The sequence below is a fragment of the Mytilus trossulus genome, unplaced genomic scaffold (genome assembly GCF_036588685.1).
Source record: "Mytilus trossulus isolate FHL-02 unplaced genomic scaffold, PNRI_Mtr1.1.1.hap1 h1tg000122l__unscaffolded, whole genome shotgun sequence".
In the NCBI taxonomy this organism is placed as follows: Eukaryota; Metazoa; Mollusca; class Bivalvia; order Mytilida; family Mytilidae; genus Mytilus; species Mytilus trossulus.
The window spans coordinates 1,957,504-1,976,481 of record NW_026963298.1 but is presented as its reverse complement, the minus strand read 5'-3'; the positions used below and the strand labels follow the sequence as shown (position 1 = coordinate 1,976,481).

The 18,978-nt window shown below is 32.0% G+C and overlaps 1 protein-coding gene across 1 annotated transcript; it reads left to right on the top strand.

The window, feature by feature from the left end:
- Positions 1–5,891: 5,891 nt before the first annotated feature.
- Positions 5,892–11,796, top strand: LOC134700135 (uncharacterized). The gene is made up of 7 exons (XM_063561502.1): positions 5,892–6,071; positions 7,661–7,696; positions 8,437–8,607; positions 9,319–9,407; positions 9,653–9,740; positions 10,618–10,846; positions 11,757–11,796. The coding sequence occupies exons 1-7, from the start codon at positions 6,008–6,010 to the stop codon at positions 11,764–11,766; spliced, it is 687 nt and encodes a 228-aa protein (XP_063417572.1). The 5' UTR covers positions 5,892–6,007; the 3' UTR covers positions 11,767–11,796.
- Positions 11,797–18,978: the final 7,182 nt, after the last annotated feature.

Genomic DNA, 18,978 nt, shown 5'->3' with positions numbered 1-18,978 from the left:
TTTAAACGCTGCGTACGTGTAAATTGATAGACTTGGATTACTTAAAATGTTAACAAATTATCAAACATGTGTACACAATTTGTATCAGATCGTTATCAAAGGGACCAATATTATACTTTGATACGCCAGACACGCATTTGGTAAGCAGTGACGCTCGGATCAAAACAGCTATAAAGCCAAACAAGTAAAGGAGCATGGATGACCACAAATTTCAAAAACTTGTGCCAAATAATGCTAATGAGATATATTCCTTGGATAGGAACACCAAAAACTGAAGAGATCTCAGGTGCTCCGATGGGATGAAAAGACCCTGCTCTAGATGTAACACCTGTCATGTTTAATAAGTTGTTCGAAAAATTCAAAAGTGTTGTAACAGGAAATTTATTAAAAAAAAGACCATATAATTGACATCCAAATCCTTCACATTTTCAGTTTAGATGAATATATTCATTGCATCCCAGATTCGTTCTATGCAAACCAATACAAATTTTACATGGAGATAAGTACTGGTTGGCAGCATTACAAATACATGTACTCGTCGAATTTGTCAACAAACCATGATAATATATAATAACTCGTTTACCATATTATGTTCAAATAATGAACAATAAGTACACCTAGACAATAAAAAAACATCAGTATAAAGGAACCCTTGTCAAAAAATATAATGGCTAGCGGGTACTAAGGTGACCGTCTATCAGGGTGACTGGACCCGGATTCATCATGAGTTAAAGAGATATTAGGTCTAGTTCGATCGAAGTTTTTAAATAAATAAAGCAAAGTTAACGTATGACAAGACCGGTTTCGCAGTAACTTATTATCATAGCGAACCTGTAGTCATGTAAAGTATTGTAATACTTGTCAACAGTACAGTCTGTCTATTTGATTATTTCGTCTGAAGTTTTCCAACTTTAGAACAAAAAAGTCATATAAGTCGGTTAATCAAGTTAACTTGAGTATGGTCCAATGACTGGTCAGGTCAGAGTAATCCTAAATACCGTCACAGGTTAACATTGACCAGTCCAAAATGACTGGTTACTAAGATAATATGCTAAATGTGCTATGCAGGTTAAGATTACATTCCCCGTCGTATACATTATTCGTTCATTGCCAGGGGTTGAAGTCATAAAACTTTGCTCAGTGCTCGAAGCACAAAACTCATGCTCGAAACATGAAATTTAGTATGTTGATTGATGATTCTTGAGTCTGAGTACACAAATCGTGCTCCAAAGTTTAAGACCGCAAGGCCAGACGAAGACCTTCTCCGGTCTCGGAATTATTACGCTGTGTTGAAGACTCGTTGGTAGTCGTGGTATGCGTTTTGTTCTTTGATCTTGTTGTGTCCTCTTTAACACATGGTCTGTTTTCATAATAAATATCCACATGCAGATCTAGAAATGATCATACAACAAGCGTTGGTACTTGGTACTAACATGGCAATCCATAGATATATATTTGTTCCTTCCTCATAATAAATATCCACATGCAGATCTAAAAATGATCAAACAACAACCGTTGGTACTTGGTTCTAACAGGGCAATCCAATAAATATAGTTTTTCCATCTTCATAATAAATATCCACATGCAGATCTAGAAAATGATCATAGAACAAGCGTTGGTAGTTGGTTCTAACATGGCAATCCATAGATATAGATTTGCATTGTAATAAACTTTTTGGCAAACCTGAAATTTCGTGAATATTTGATTACGTAGTACTTTTATCATGTTTTGTATAATTACTTCTTATAATTGTAAAATGATAAAGTACTTTTGAAACAGTTGTTATAAAGTAAGTAGGAAGTTTAAAGATTGACTAAGTACATCATAAGAAGTAAAAGAAAATCCAACATATGTTATTTATGCATCCATCTATCATCACGTACGCACGTTATACAATGGATATTTCATTTTTTTTATTGATTGACGCACTGAGGATGCACAAACAAACGATTTTACAAACGTATTAAGTTGGTATCAAACAGCTGTTACAAAAGTGTCTGTGATATTTGAATATACTAAAGTACACGGACGCAACAACCTATGGGTAAGTTATTCAACCTATGGGTATCCGTTACAACGTACATGCATCACTGTCTCTAAATTTATAAAATCTATATCTATATTTCATTCTTGTCTTGTTCTCGTATTTAATGGATTCTTGATGAAATGACATACATGTGTAATACGCGTCAACTTATTTTGCTCTGTAAATAAATTTTAATCAAAATCAAGGCAAATCAAGACTGTTGAAATTACCCTCTCCCATTTCAAAATGAAAATTAAGTTAATATGAAAATTGCCTTGTAAAGTAACAGAACATGACATAGAAAATAACAATCAAAACCAAGTAGTAAACAGAGACTCCCAAAACCAAAGGACATTTATATCAACAGTTATGAATAATAAATAAGAAACAACACGAACTCCACTAAAAACCGGGAGAGAACTCAGGTGCTCCGGAAAGGTAAGCATGTCCTACACCGTATACGGCACCCGTCGTGCTATTTCTTTGTTGTATAATTTTGATAAAAATCAAGTCAAATAAAGACTGTTAAAATTATCCCCTCCCATTTCAAAAAGAACTTTAGATAATATGAAAAGTACAGAGCATGTTTTTGGGATAATAAGACAGCGAGCATACACCCATGGTTTACTTTAGACATTCAAAATTATTGGCTTCTAGATTCTTTGTTATGCATTAACCGGATGTGAAGGAAGAATAAAACCACTGTGTTGACCATTGGCGTAAAACAATAAGTATGTAATAAAAATATTGCTAATACATTACAATGACATCGTTCATATACGCATAAGACATAAGTCTGTCAAATATGAGTACAGTGAAACCTGTTTAAACCGAACCTTTTTGGACTTAAGATTTTGTTTAGTTTTGTTTGTCGTTTGATTGATGATTAGATTTAGTCAGGTTTCACTGTATCCATATTTTACCATTTTGTCAAAAATATTGCCATGACGGCTTCAAACGTCATAAATTGTAACCAAAGCATCAAGCCCGGCAAAACTTATCTTTTATCGATATTATATCATGATTATCTAAATAAGGGTAAAATTATTTCAACCTTAAATTAAAAGTTTATGAAAAAGATTTTACAAACATGTCTAGGAAGACCAAAGCTGTACCATTAAGCCTGTGTGTCTTTATTTAAAATTATTTGATATTTTTATTATCATATATTTGGTAATAAATACAGAAATTCTGTATATCTAATAAAGGTTCATTACTTCAGTCTGTATCAACTACCCTGTATCACATACCCTGGATCACATAGCAAAACCGGTATCGAATTCCACGTATCGCATCCCTTATGAAAAACCTCGATGTTGTTTCCGGAACTCCTCAGTAGTTATCCGCTTAAAATTTATGCAATTACTCATTTATTACCGCAACTATTTCAAATAGATTTCAATGAACAAAGATTATATACATATGTTATTTATCCTGCAATCATGGCAATTGGGTGTTTTATCATACGTCTGTGTATACTATACAGACATCGCTTTAAAGTTTGTTTCACCCACTCACGGACTACTTTTGTGTATTGGTTTTGACAAGTGGTGTATGAACCTGCGTGACCTCAAAATGTGTATTGCTGTCGTATTTCATTGACATATTGCTTGAGCTTATGCATAATATAGATTAATTACCGATAGATGTTTGTTTTCAAGCATTTCTTTAGAGCAATACGAATTAAACACATGTTCTGCTGACAGACAGACATGAACAGCAGGATTAACTTCATATCATCGAGTTCAAAACTTGAAAATTGTCAGTGTACAAAACCAACCATGACAAAATGTCAAATGCAGCATGTTCATATTCTTTTCTTTTAAATCAGACAATGTTTTGTTTTTTATTTTTATTGTTGAAATTAGTTGTTATATTACAATAAATAATTATTTTCTTTGAACTAGGTATTATTGTTGACCATACAAGATTGTTTTCTTCGAACCCGTCTACATATGAATATGCGATTTTAATATTTCTACGCGGGACTCGGAGGATTTTAAATCGAAAATAAATGCAATAAGTTTCTCCTGTCTTTCAAAGCAAAACCAATATACAGAATATTTGTTTTTCATGTGTAATGAGATAAGATAATTTATTTTTATCTAAAAAGGGGCTAGAAAAAATATTTTTAAAATCTGCCACTCCAGGCCCTCACCTCAGAATCAAATGATTGTTTCTTTACGTATCATTTGACTCTGATTTTATCAAAATATATGAGAAACAGAACAGTTTCCTTATCGCATGCTGTATCACAACTCGATCAATATCATCCCTCGGGACCTTCGGTACTCGGGACTGATATTGATTTGTATTTGGGATACAGCATGCGATACGGATTTTGCCATGTATTATTCTTTATATCATAATCCCTTTGTCATTTATATCAGACATATGGATAAAATCATCAGCGTGTTTAATATTTTACATTTTCAATAATTCATAATAACAGGTTTTTTAAGTTTTGATAAACTGAAAATGACTTCCTTTTATATCTATACATTTGCCGTGCATGTGCTATAATGGAGAACAAGCCTGTATATACTAAAACACACTGGTTCCCTTTCCCTGAACGTTAAATACTACACAATATGCATGTGTGATCTTCGTAAACGTTAAGATGTGTTCGGTTTTTACAATAATGTCTTCCCTTTTGTTAGTTCGATTTTTGTTTTTGTAAAACCCCAAATATTTGCTATTATATTCATACACAATATCAAAGTATGTATAAGCTAGCTAGAAAAACAGCTGAACTGGTTGCAATTGTATTTCAAATTAGATTATGGAAACCTTATAACAGTAGATATAAGTATGATACATTTACAAATGATACAATAATGCACGTAATTACACTTGTTCATTGAGACAATATGTACAACACGACAAAAGAGTAACGGCTATTTATTAGTTTTTAACCTTCGGAGAAAATCCTACAACAAGAAGAGGCTTCATCTTGCCACTAAACAAAAAAGTGTACAAGTTCAGCAAATATGGACATCATTCAATTTCGAAAAATATAAATTAACCAAAATCAAAATTACAAATGTTTCAATGTTAATACTGCGAAATCGACAAAATGTTTGTACCTATGTTACTGAAAGCACATAATAAGTAGTTGCCTAAGAATTAGCAAAATATATTAAAATGTATGCTATTACCATGTATTTTTTTCTACTGAAGTAATCTTAAGATTTAACTTTTGCGTTTATTATGGAAAAAGATTGCAGTTAACTTAATTTAATGAACACTTGTATTTTTTGGTCAAACTTACCGTTGATGTTTTTTAATTAATGTTAACTCCTGCTTTTGTGAGGTCGAATTTCACACGAATTCAATCTTAAATGAATATGATTGTCAGCTTAACTAGACGCGTTGGTTCTTTCCGAAAAATCCAGTTTGCCACCAATATTAACTGACCATCACGAAATATCACTATAGTGTTTACAATTGCGTTCAGAACCAATCAATCAAAACATTTTGACAAATATGTGAAGTCAAAATTAAATAATACGGAATTATTTTAATGAAGAGTTGTCTCATTGACAATCATACTATAGTTCCTTCTTTTGTAAGATGACTCTGAAACTGTATGATCTTATGTTTCCATTTCCGTTTCAAGATTTTATTATAATTTTGTTGCTTTACTATCTATTCAGGTAACTGTTAAACTGGCAAATAACATAAACTTCTAGTTTGGCTACGTGTGATTAACTAACACATGTATGATTGTTAACGCCAGAGAGAGTAGTGTTTCACTTGAATGAATATTGAATAAAGTTCAAACCCGTTTTAGCTCAACAACACATAAGATTTCCATGGTCTGTCACACATTATTGTCTGATTGATCATGATGTAAACTGTTTGATAATTTCTTAAATCAATACCTGATGTGGCAAATGATATTAAGTATATAAACTGTTGTCAATTGGTAATACGTACAACACATTATTGTTTTCAATTGAATCAGTAAAGGCATCAACGATGAATTCATTAGTTCTCACCATAACCGTTCTTTTGGGATTGTTACTTGTTCCAGCCATTGACAGTAAGTGTTTATGTGTTACTTTAAAACAAAAACATTTGGGAAGCATCATTGAAATCAAACGCAATGTACCAAGTTTCCAATTGGTTCTTACAGATGGTCAGCACGACCAAAAACAATTTTAATATCTCGTATGCTTGTTCAAGACGAAACATATGACATTACAAAATACAGTATAAGACACGGATTATAAGTGTTAAGTAATATTTATATGTTTGAGTTACTTAACAGGATATAAGAAAATATATAAATACGTATATGCTTCATGATATAGTTCTTCAATGCAGTTGCCGTTTTAACTTTTCGTGCCTGTATTAAGAAACACACACAATGTTTTCTATATTTATCAAAATCACTAGTCTTTTAGGAAAATTACTATACTTCTAGTAATCAAATGTACCCAAATTATAATTCAATACGCCTGACGCGAGTTTCGTTTACAACAGACTTGTCAATGACGCTCAGATCAAAATATACTCCTTTTGCTAAAATAAACCCGAATTTTTATTATGTTAAGAACAGTCTGTAAAGGATAGTCAGAAATGTTTTGCAACTTACATATACATTCTTACAAAATGTTAAACATTTATTCTGTGATTTCTGAGAAAAAATTCTGTTTAAATATAATGGAATTTGTTACGACTTTCATACAAGTGAGAGGTTCAGCGCTATGAAACCAGGTTCAATGCACCTTTTTCTACATTTGAGAAAACCTGTACAAAGTCAGAAACATGACAGTTGTTGTCCATTCGTTTGATGAGTTTTATCATTTTATTCTGCCGTTTGATTAGGGACTTTTCGTTTTGAATTTTCCTTTGAGTTCAGTATTTTTGTGATTTTATCTTAAAATGGAAATTTGGAATAAAATTTGTTTCCGGAACTAATGAAAGGCATGGAGTGTTCAAATACTCAAATTTCATAGTTATACCCATATCCATCTAGATTATGGAAGAGATAGCAGACAAAACTGTATTATCTTCAAAAAAAATTTAAAAACAATATACACAAGATTTATTCTTGTTTGAATGTTATTACTATTTGTTTTTCATATTGTACGACTAAAATATGTCATTTTTTTTTATTTTAACTTGCACTAAATTTTCTTTTACACCAGATCGTCAAACTAAAAAATTCCATCATTTTCAATTGTTGCTTAAATATTATGGTGCCATCTTTTTTATTGTTTTTTTGTTACTATACAAATGCTATACTTTCTTTTTAATTTTTCATAGGAAAATAATGAATTACTTTCTGGCACCAAATGGTGATATAAATAATTGCACAATTTTCAATATTTGAACTTCAAGATTAACTTAACATCTATGTTGAAGTTTGGTTAAGCAATATGAATCGGATCATGATATCAGTATTGTTTTCATTTGTCGACATGGAAAAATTCCAAGATTATTATGTCTAAGATAATCCATATTGAGCGTACTGTTAATCATATAAATCATGTTGTTTTTTAGTACCATTATTACACAATGTTTATACTGTTTGGATAGAAAAACAACAATTAAATGTTCTTTCATATCAGATGTGTGAAAATAAGATTCAATTACTTGTTATTAGTAAAAATTTTCTACTTTCAGTGAAAAGAAAAAGATGTCACAAGAGACCAACTGTCGGTAAGATATTATTATGTTTATACTTTGTTGCCCGTCCAAAATAATATATATAACAACACTTTCAACAACTGTCATACAGATGCAAGCTTTATAATTAGCTAGCAACTAAACCAGGTTAAACACATCTTTGCGTCGCACAGTGCCGGTATCAAGTCAGAAATTTAACATTATCATCCTTTCTTATCCTTGGTTGATTTAGTCATGTTAATCGAGCGTTTGTTTTTGTTATGATTTAGTAGACTTCCGTCTTAACTAATTTACCAAGGAGATCTATATTTATTAGTTTTGGATACTTTTCTGATTGGCAATATGCTGAACATTTCATAAAACATACTTGATTTATTGTAGATTAGGAACAATTGTGACGTTAAACGTGTCTTGATTGTTTACTTAAAGGTGTCTTGTCATTAATCAAAAATAGACTTTCCAAATTCAGATTTTAGATAAATAGTAAATGTATTTACATAAAAGTATAACACACAGACCTTTGTTAACAGATTTGTTATTAGATATTGAGGATCAATAGTATATTAACTCAACTTTGACACCAGGATTTAAATTGTTTACGCTAGACGCGGGTTTCGTCTGCGACAGACTCGTCAGTGACTCTCGAATTAAAAATGTGAAAAAGGCTAAAACAAGTACGAAGAAAAAAAACATTGACTACAAAAAAATCGTTCTATCTTATGATTCAGGTATCCTTATTTTTCATGTGATGAATCTTTAAAATATATTTGTAGTTGAGTGTTCAGACCCTATACCAAGAACCTGTGCCAACATGACTATTAGCACAGATCAGAAATTTGTAGGAAGCACAGGGAAATTGACGTGCTCAGCTGGTCATTCTCTTAAAGGGAATGACAGTATTAAATGTTTGGAAGACGGCACATGGAGTCCGATAAATGCCATATGTAATACTTGTGTTTCATTGGATATTTCACCACTTTGCTTGATCTTGATTTATTAGTATCCTTGTTTTCATTTTACAGTGAAATTTGTTTAAACCGAAGCTCTTCGATTTTTTTCTGTTTCCAACGCATACAATTTGATATGAAGGTGCTTAAGAACATGTTTGGTTTATACAGGTTTTCGGTTTATGCAGGATTCGGTTTAGTCAGGTTTCACTGTAATTGGAAAACGGATCTAATGTCCACACATCAGTGAAACGCTTTGATATGCATTCTGTTCTAACGTATTTTCCGGATTTTCTGGTTTTGTGAGATAGATACAAGCCTTAATAATCTTATCGGTCATAATAATTAGCATTGGCTAATGTAAAAAAATGTTTTGAAGTCATATTAAGTTGAAAGTTGATAATCTTATTCAGAATATCGAATTAAATAGGTCGATAAAGAAAATGATAAAATATATATATATAGTAAATACTTTTATTTAAGTATTTACACCAATCTTCATATTTTTTAACACAAAGTCTGATTACATACGGTTTCCTCTTACTGAATATAGCTGAAAGAACTAAAAGTATGATGAAACACAATCTCGTACAAAAACCAGGTCAAATATACTTATATATTTTGATATCTCAAATAATGAAACATTCAGTCATTACTTTTATGTATCATTGTGATGTGTTTCAATCATCTATATTTACAATGATTTAGGTGTTCCAAATGGCGTAATTGGTGTACGTTCATTCAGTGGTTCCATATACATATTTGTTAAAAATGTCAACGGTTATGAAAATGCAAAGGTAAATTGTTATATACTAGTTTGTTCTTATTTAGCACAGATGGGAAATTTTATAGATTTTTACATTTTACAGATTTTTGACAGAATTAATGATTTAATGTGTGCATGGTATGTAAGGTGTGCATGTTCGTATTTATTTGTTTTGTACTTTTGTTCATATATCATTGAATTACACTTGTCATTTACAATACGATATGTATACCCTATGTTACGTGGGTAACTGTCTGCTTGAATAATGTTTTGAAGGAAACTTGCTCTTCCATGTGTGGTACTCTTTTGGAAATAAATAACCAAGAAGAAAACAGATTTATACTTTCAGCTAAAGAAGAACTTGGTAAGCAGTTTTTTTTCAAATTTGAAAAGATCTAAACAGTAGGTACATACCACTGTATTAAAAGTTCTTTAAAATAATTTGAAAAGAAGATCATTCTAGTTTTTGCATGCAAGTTATCACAAACAAAATTAACGACATAATCGAAGAATTGAGCTTCTAAATTGCGTACTGTCCAGTTATATATAGGTTAATCCCAGCTGCACTTGCATATCAAATATAAATCTCCCAATTTCTACAATGTTTTGGAGCTTGCATGCCTTACGAATATTACCATACTAGAGGGTTTTGATTACAAATTGTCTATTTAACCAAGGGTAGCGGAATATATGTCACATGTGTAATTTGAACTTTTCACCTTTTCAAAACACCTTATATCAGCCCTGTTTTTTTTAGGGTCCAGTTTCTTAGTCTCTTGTTTTCTATGCTGTGCTTTGGTTACAAGCGTTTGTCTTAAGATAGGTTTTAGTTGCAATAATAATTTGTGTTCGACTAATGAGTTTGAATGCCCATACGATATTTTACAACGGATATGTTTCAAAAGAGAGACGAAAGATACAAGAGGGAAATTTAAACTCATAAATCAAAAATAAAATTACTACGCCATGGCTTAAAAAAGTAAAGGACAAACAAACAAGCAATTGTACACACAATAAAACATAACAAAACGTGTGAATACGAACACAACAAAAACCTGTGGGTAAATCAAAATAGATTGATATGATCCATCTTACGTCATAATCATACTGATACAGAATATCTCTTTGTATAGATACTAACATTTGCTGTTTACTTTTTTTAATATTGATATATAAGTGTTGTTTTGCAGACTTTTTAGCATTTCTTTATATACATATAGCTTGATTACTACTTGTTGTAGGTATAAAATTTCCGTATTTTGGATTAGAGTCAAAGGATGGCATAAGTTATGTATGGCAATCTGGGAATACGACAGTATCAAACATGTTTAACAACAGGAATCCATTAGATAATGTATCTAATGACATTGAAGTGGGGAGTTGTTTTTTTATGGTATCTGGTGGTACATGGTATGACGCACCAAAGTCCATATGCAACAGTATTGACAATGAATATATCTGTGAATCAAGGTAGGATATTTTATAGTTGTTATTTTAACTGAAACTGGATTTATTATTTTTTAAAGTGATTTTTTAGCGTAATAACTTATTAAAGAAATCACTGCTAAACACGGAAAAAACGGACGTTAATAATAAACAATCAAGATTCAAATGTGTTACATTTAAAAAAAAATAATGGAGATCCAAAACATAAACCATTATTTGGAAACATAAAAAAATCCCGTTACTACTCAATGTAGTTATATCATTAAAAGCAATGACGTACAGAACAAATGATGAACCCAAAAGAACAGGACAGTATGAAAGACATTACAATTTCCTGAACCAGAGTCTAAAACTCCATTTTCTTTGGCGTCAATCTTTAAGTTCAAAACTTGAATGTTTGAATGTGAATACCTAAAATCAACTGTTGTGCTCCAGAAAAGCACACACTTCTAGTTTTATATAGCCTTTAGAGTTATAAAACTACGGCAGAGCTCACCACTAATCAATAAAGTTATTATTTTGTCAATATGCATTTATGTTAGAAATGATGACTGTAAGTGGTTGATTTTTAACAATGCATAACATGAGCATACACAATTGTTCACCTTCTTTGTACGTTTCAGAATATAAAATTGAGAATTGAAATGGGGAATGTGTCAAAGAGACAACAACCCTGACCATTGAAAAAACAACAACAGAAGTTCTTGCACACGAAGGCGTCCTTCAGCTGGCCCTTAAACAAATATATACTTGTTCAGTTTCCAAATTGTACACAAGAAACTAAAATTAAAATATTATGCACCAATAGAACATAGCTCATTCCTTTACGAGTAACAAATATCCTGTTTTAGAATTTGATTTATTTATTTTAATGTACCAAAACTACAGTATCCCTCATATATATAACTCATATCTTATTTTCTACTTTTTGCAGGTTTGACTAACCACCATGACGACAATTACCAGTCAAGGAGAACATAACGTAATAATAAAATATCAAACAAAACGTTATAACTGTATAGCATTGTTTTCTGCCAAACACCTCTTCCTTCTAATCTGTGGTAATTGGTTTAGTCAGCATACAATGATAATATAATGAAGAGATGGATAGGAGTAAGGGAACATAGGGGACGGGAAGGAATGCAATAGTTGAACGGGAGTCAAGCTTGAGGGAAGCGGGGTCAATGATTATTGAAGGGGCGGAACTGGGAGACTATATAATTGGCATGCAACTCGTTTAAAACATCAACCCAACAATGTTAGATCTGTAAATTTGCTTTCGCAAATTTTTGGTTCTTCGCTCGCCGGGATTCGAACCCATGCTACTGTGATATTGTGACACCAAATCGCCTGCACTGCAGTTGTCCCGCTAGACCACACGACCACCTGGGCTCTCAAAAAAGAACTTTCGGTGGGCATGTGTTACCTTTCAACGTCAGTTTTAATTTAGCAGCGTACTACAGCACATAATAAATAAGGCATGAAGATGTTAGTGTAACAGATCAGCTAAATTATCTATAGTAAAGGATCCTACAAATTAATGTAAGATACAGTCACAGAAAATAAGTACATTCATAAGTACGTCTGAGCCAGTGACAACCCTAAAACAAATGTATCCATCGGATCACCATCAATGATGGTGATACATGGCTGTGTACATAATGTATATAAAACTCGTCTAAACATCAACCCAACAATGTTAGATCTGTAAATTTGCTTTCGCAAATTTTTGGTTCTTCCCTCGCCGGGATTCGAACCCATGCTACTGTGATATCGTGACACCAAATCGCCTGCACTGCAGCCGTCCCGCTAGACCACACGACCACCTGGGCTCTTAAAAAAGAGCTTGCGGTGGGCATGTGTTACCTTTCCACGTCAGTTTTAATCTAGCGGCGTACTACAGTACATTATATATAAGGCATGAAGCTGTTATTGTTACAGATCAGCTAAATTATCTATAGTAAAGGATCCTACAAATTAATGTAAGATACAGTCACAGAAAATAATTATATTCATAAGTACGTCTGAGCCAGTGACAACCCTACAACAGATGTATCCATCGGATCACCATCAATGATGGTGATACATGGCTGTGTACATAATGTATATACAACTCGTCTAAACATCAATCCAACAATGTTAGATCTGTAAATTTGCTTTCGCAAATATATATATATATATTAAATGACTGAATAAATAGTCAACGATAAATCTAATGGGGCGATGGATCACATAAACATAATTCAGTACACTACAAAATATAATATATAACAAGTCTAAAAGGGTACAACATCACCACCAACACAATAAAACGAACCATATGTTAGATATTTCTGATAACAGATATCCTTCCTCGGTAATTGCACGATGACAAATGAATCATGGCAATTCATCTTAAGACTCTATCAAAATATTGAATTTATACAATTTCAGCGATGTGTTTGGAATTATTATAATTGTTCCAGCGTTCGCTTAAATTGCATTTGACTAACAGGTCGAACAAATGACGTTTTTTAACCCTGCTGACTGCCATTGGCGATTGCCAAATACAATTTATCATATGATGTAACAATATAGATTTTAATATAAATGTAATACTAAACAGAAAACAAATCAACTTGTGTCCACGATGTATGCCGCAAACATAAGGTGTTAATATTTTTTTTGTACACCAGATCCGGATTTCGACAATAGATGTCTCTTCCGTAATGTTAGGGATCGAAATGGTATTTGGAAGGCCATATAAAATGCACTCATCTCTAGATAGACGCTTGAATTGTAAGAGTTAATATAGGATGAACATATCATATAAACCGGAAGGAAAATATGATACAAGCCCAAACGAAAAGATATAAACGAGTATAAATTGAAAATTACGTTCAAACCTATGATTGCGTTGGATAAAAACCGCAATTTGTATACGTGTGCATGTAAAACAAATTTCGTTTTAGAAGGGTCTTAATACAGCACAAACAACATTTTCCTAAATACCAAAAAGTGAAAAAGTATATTTAAACAGAACACACTTTACTAACAGGTCGAACAACTGATGTTCTTTAACCCTGCTGACTGCTATTGACGATTGCCAAAGACAATTTTTAGTGTACTTATATTGGATTTTAGTCATTTTGTTTTTCATCTTTCTACGGTGCATGTTCGTCATCAGTTATTTTGACATGGTTACATGTCAATAATTCAGTGTAATCAATTATAATGTCCTTCTCTCTTGAATGCTGATTTCGTAAGAGATATGACAGTATCACCATGATCATTGTCAGACTGATTCTACTGTTCAGATACGGACCAGGCGATTGATGTTTTGACTAAACAGTGTAGTTGATTGTTTGAAGGAAATCGTCAACCAGCAGTTGTGCGTTTTGTCAGCATTCCTACCAATATTGCGCTATAGCTATTCGAGTCTGTATGATGTATTCAATTTTTAGATTTTAAAATGAGGATATGATAATATATAAGAAGTTAAGGAGCAATCTTCTAGAAACGCTATACTTAACAAAAGGAGGAGTCAAACATTACACTATCCATGTACGTTTTTATAAGTCCATACTGTCCAGTGTGACATAAATGATTTCATTGTGTTCAAAGACCAGTTTTCAGAAACCCGCAACACCCTATTAGGAATGGTATGCATGTGAGTTCCAATCACACTTAGTTAGTACCAACTTTCCATATTGATCAACAACCTAAGTTCTAAAGAAAAAAAACAATGTAAACTAATGCTTCACTTGTAAATATGCAATTCCAATTATAAAATATCTACAGAAGTATTATACATGATCTAATTGTATCAAAGAGCCTTTCCTTCAGAATAGATTAGTTAAGTGCTCAAAAGACGCAACTATTTCAGATACAAAACAACCCGTGCCTTCCATCTGGCAGCTCACTTAATTTTGGTTGATTTCGTTTTGTTCGGTTTGAGTTTTTAATTTTTTTATTTTTAATGTATTGTTTGTTAAGCTATGTTCGATTTAAAAAATGATGATAACACATCCCTATCAGAAGACGTGTGCGACTTTCGAACAAGAAGTATCCGTCTTCAACTTTTTTTTTTATAAAGTTTCCAAAAACTAAGGGTTTTCTTATCCCAGGCATAGATTACCTTTGCCGTATTTGACACAAAACTTTTTGGAATTTTGGATCCTCAATGCTCTTCAACTTTGTATTTGATTGGTTTGTAACTGCTTCGATATAAGCGTCACTGATGAGTCTTATGTAGACGAAACGCGCGTCTTGCGTTCTAAATTGTAATCCAGGTACCTTTGATAACTATTTTAACCACTGAGTCTATGCCTCTGCTGGTGGACGTTTGGTCCCAGAGGGTAATACCAGCCCAGAAGTCAGCACTTCGGTGTTGACATGCATATCAACTATGTGGTCATGTTTATAAATTTTCTGTTTACAAAACTGTGAGACGAAACGCGCGTCTGGCGTACTAAATTATAATCCTGGTATCTTTGATAACTATTCAGACGGAAAACCGTGTCTTAGTAAAGGCCATATATACTTTTGATATTGATAATTTCAATACACCTTTAACATGTTTTATGTGAGTAATTTCGAACAACGTATTACTGCATGGTGTAACACGTGTAAAGAAAATATCAACTCTCTAAAATAGATATGTTTTTCCTAACAAAACATAGTATTAAATTGATCGGTGTAAGATCAATATATTTAATTGTAGTATGGCGCCATATTTGAAGATATAACAATTTTTGATAAAATATATTACATTGTAGTTCCAATGTCCTCCGCATTGCAATAATTAATCTAGCAAACACCAATAACTTTCATTTCGTAAAAAAAATATACAGCTATCTTAGAAAATTGACGCATTATCAGCAAACACATTGCATCTTTCAATATAATTAATATTTCCAAGGGGCATTACTCTTTAAAAAGAACTGCTTCGGCACTGAATTTTGAACTTGTCGCAATGGTATAACATTTGTATATAGTTCTTTATTATCCATCTTGATCTTCTCAAAGCCTTATTTTTCAAACACTAAAACCATGTTATAGCCATTCTAAATTTCAGATAAAGGTTTCGCGACACAAAAATGTTGACCCAAAATTTAGACGTTATACTTCAACATCTATAACAGGACATAATCAGTTATTAATATATGTGGTTTGCCTTGATCCATATATGTCTGTATTGGTCATGTAGCTCCTTCTATGTACACACAATTGTAAACTCCTAGTAGTTTTCATTTTTGATCTGAGCGTTTCTGATAGAAGGTAATACAGAAAAGCACTAAGAAACGAGATATTTATTGTAGCAAAAAGTGTTATTTTGATTAATGAGACTGCTTCTATGCTGTTGGTCTTCGCGGTTATCATCATATTACTAGTCAAAATAAGGTACATTTCTTGGCATTAGAAGCAAAAGATAATATGTTAAACGATGGTATAAATTCCAATGAGACAACACTTCACAAGAGAGTAACATACATAGAAGGTCACAACCATAAGCCTGAAATACCAAAAGTAAAAAGATTCAAACAATAAAAGTAACAGCCTGATTGATTTTGAAAACGATGAAAGAAACCAAATATAATATACAGCATCAACGATAACACCTGATTTGAAAAGATCACAACTCATAAGTTTACAATTGTCATATTTCTCCATACGTGTTAACGTATTTATTCACCCCTGACTTTCTATCTCGATGGATGCGATTGGTATATTCCATCTGAAACTTTGAAACAAGAAACAACGCTTCGTATTTAGTCCCTCAATACTTTATTAGAAATGCAAATAACATATATTCCTAAGATCATTCACATTTGGCTCCCAAATTGGCAAATAGCATGTCGTCCTCAGATAATGCATACGGCTCTCTCAAACAGACACATGGTATCATGTTAATCTACAAAACGGAGAAAATTCAATATCAGATATGATGTAATTATTTGTTTTAAGGTAGCAAATCCTTTTTTTTTTAAATATGAACTTGTTTATAATAATTGTAATGCTGTTTTGAAATATATTGGTTTCACTAATGTCCTGCAATAATTATATCACATAATCTAGAATTATGTTTATAAAGAGATAGATTCCGTCTGATAAAAAATTATTAAGTTTGTACTTTATATTCTATTTATAAATTTTATATGTTTGCAATCAATCCAAAAAATTAAGATCAAGCAAAACCCAACGTCCACTGCTTTCCTCTTCATCTTCTCACAATTACTATCACTGTTTTCATAGAACATTGCAAGGTTCGTGTTGGGAACCATATCGAAATATATTGGTTTCACTAATGTCCTGCAATAATTATGTTTATAAAGATATAGATTCCTTCTGATACGAAATTATTAAGTTTGTACTATACATGCTTTTTATGTATGTTATATATCAATCCTACGCTTATATAGCGTTTCATCGGTAACTTTTATGATAAAAAAAAATATTGTTATATAGGTCCGCCATCATCAGGGATGGTCCTATATATTAAAAAAAAAAAAATGCTTTCTTTATATTGGTTGATGTCAGAATATCAGATAAATTTATGTGCCTTTTATGTGGACGTTTCCTCCCCGAGGGTATCACCAGCCCAGTAGTCAGCACTTAGGTGTTGACATGAATATCAAGTATATGGTCATTTTTTATAAATTTTCTGTTTACAAAACTTTGAATTTTTCGAAAAACTAAGGATTTTCTTACCCCAGGAGTAGATAACCTTAGCCGTATTTGGCACAACTTTTTGGAATTTTGGATCTTCAATGCTCTTCAACTTTGTATTAATTTGGCTTTTTAACTATTTTGATCTGAGCGTCACTGATGAGTCTTGTGTAGACGAAACGCGCGTCTGGCGTATAAAATTATAATCCTGGTACTTTTGATAACTATTATAAGCAATTATCGGTGTTTTGTAAATACTTCATTGCAAACCACATTTTCTCTTATGAGATGTAAATGTTTTAAAAGGTGTTTTTGTAATTTGCTTATGCAAGGATTATATTTAGTAGCAATTACAAGAGGAATTTCCTCTAAACGTTTCCCTTCCTAAGTTGAAAACGAATGTTTTCTCTCTTTGGTAAAGGCTTCATTGAAGCTAGACATGCTTTCAGTGTCAGTGTAACCCCTATGTATCAAATTCTGTTGGAACTTTAAGATAATTTCTCTTAAGTCATTATCATTGTTTGTTGATCTTCTGTAACGAATTACTTCTCCCCGGATAAATGCTTAAAACATGTGCTCCTTATGAGAGCTATTTATGTGCAAATATAGAAAATAATTCGTAGGTTTGCAGTGGGTTTTCATGTCTAATATATTATCTGCTAGAAATCTTCTGCCCTTGAATAAATTAACGTCTAGAAATGTTGTGTTAGATTCTGAAATTTCATATGTGAATTTGAGAAAGTTGTGATGACTATAAGGCAATTTAAAAAAATCGTCAAGTTCATGTCTTTTACCGTGGTGTATTATTATTCCATCATCAATGTATCTGGCATAATAAAATATGTTTGTCTTGTGAGGAAATGACGAAATAATTTCTTTCATTATTTGATATAATTAAATATTACAACATTCTGGTGCAAAGCAGGCCCCAATTGCAAATCTAGACATTGTTGATATAATCGATCATTAAATTCAAAGATATTATATTGCATAATATATCCCAAGAGGGAAACTAAATCATCTGTAGAGGGATATTTTATAGTGTAATGCGATTTTTCAAATTCGGCATATGTTGCTCTTACTGCTAAAAGAATTTCTTCAATTGGACAGTTGGTCAAAACTACATAATAGGCAATTGTCTATTGGTTTGATTGTTTCTTTTTTTTTTTATATAAAATCAAATGAATATCTGATGAACATATGGTTCATTTATTCAAGGGCAGAAGATTAAAAAAAAACCACAGAAACACGAAGGACATACAGACAAATCACGCAAAGTGTGTTTCAAGCATATGGCACAAATACTAAATTTCAATCCATGTCTTTATGAAGAGTTTAATTACTCTAAATGATCCACCAACACTCTAAGTTTTTTACCCATTCGATATGTAACAACACATTTTCTTTTTTTTCTGTTTCCTTTTATTGCATAAAGGAAGTAGATGTATAAGATGTTTTCGATTTTTAAATTCTTTTTCGTACCATGGGGAATGGGGGTTTAATTCATC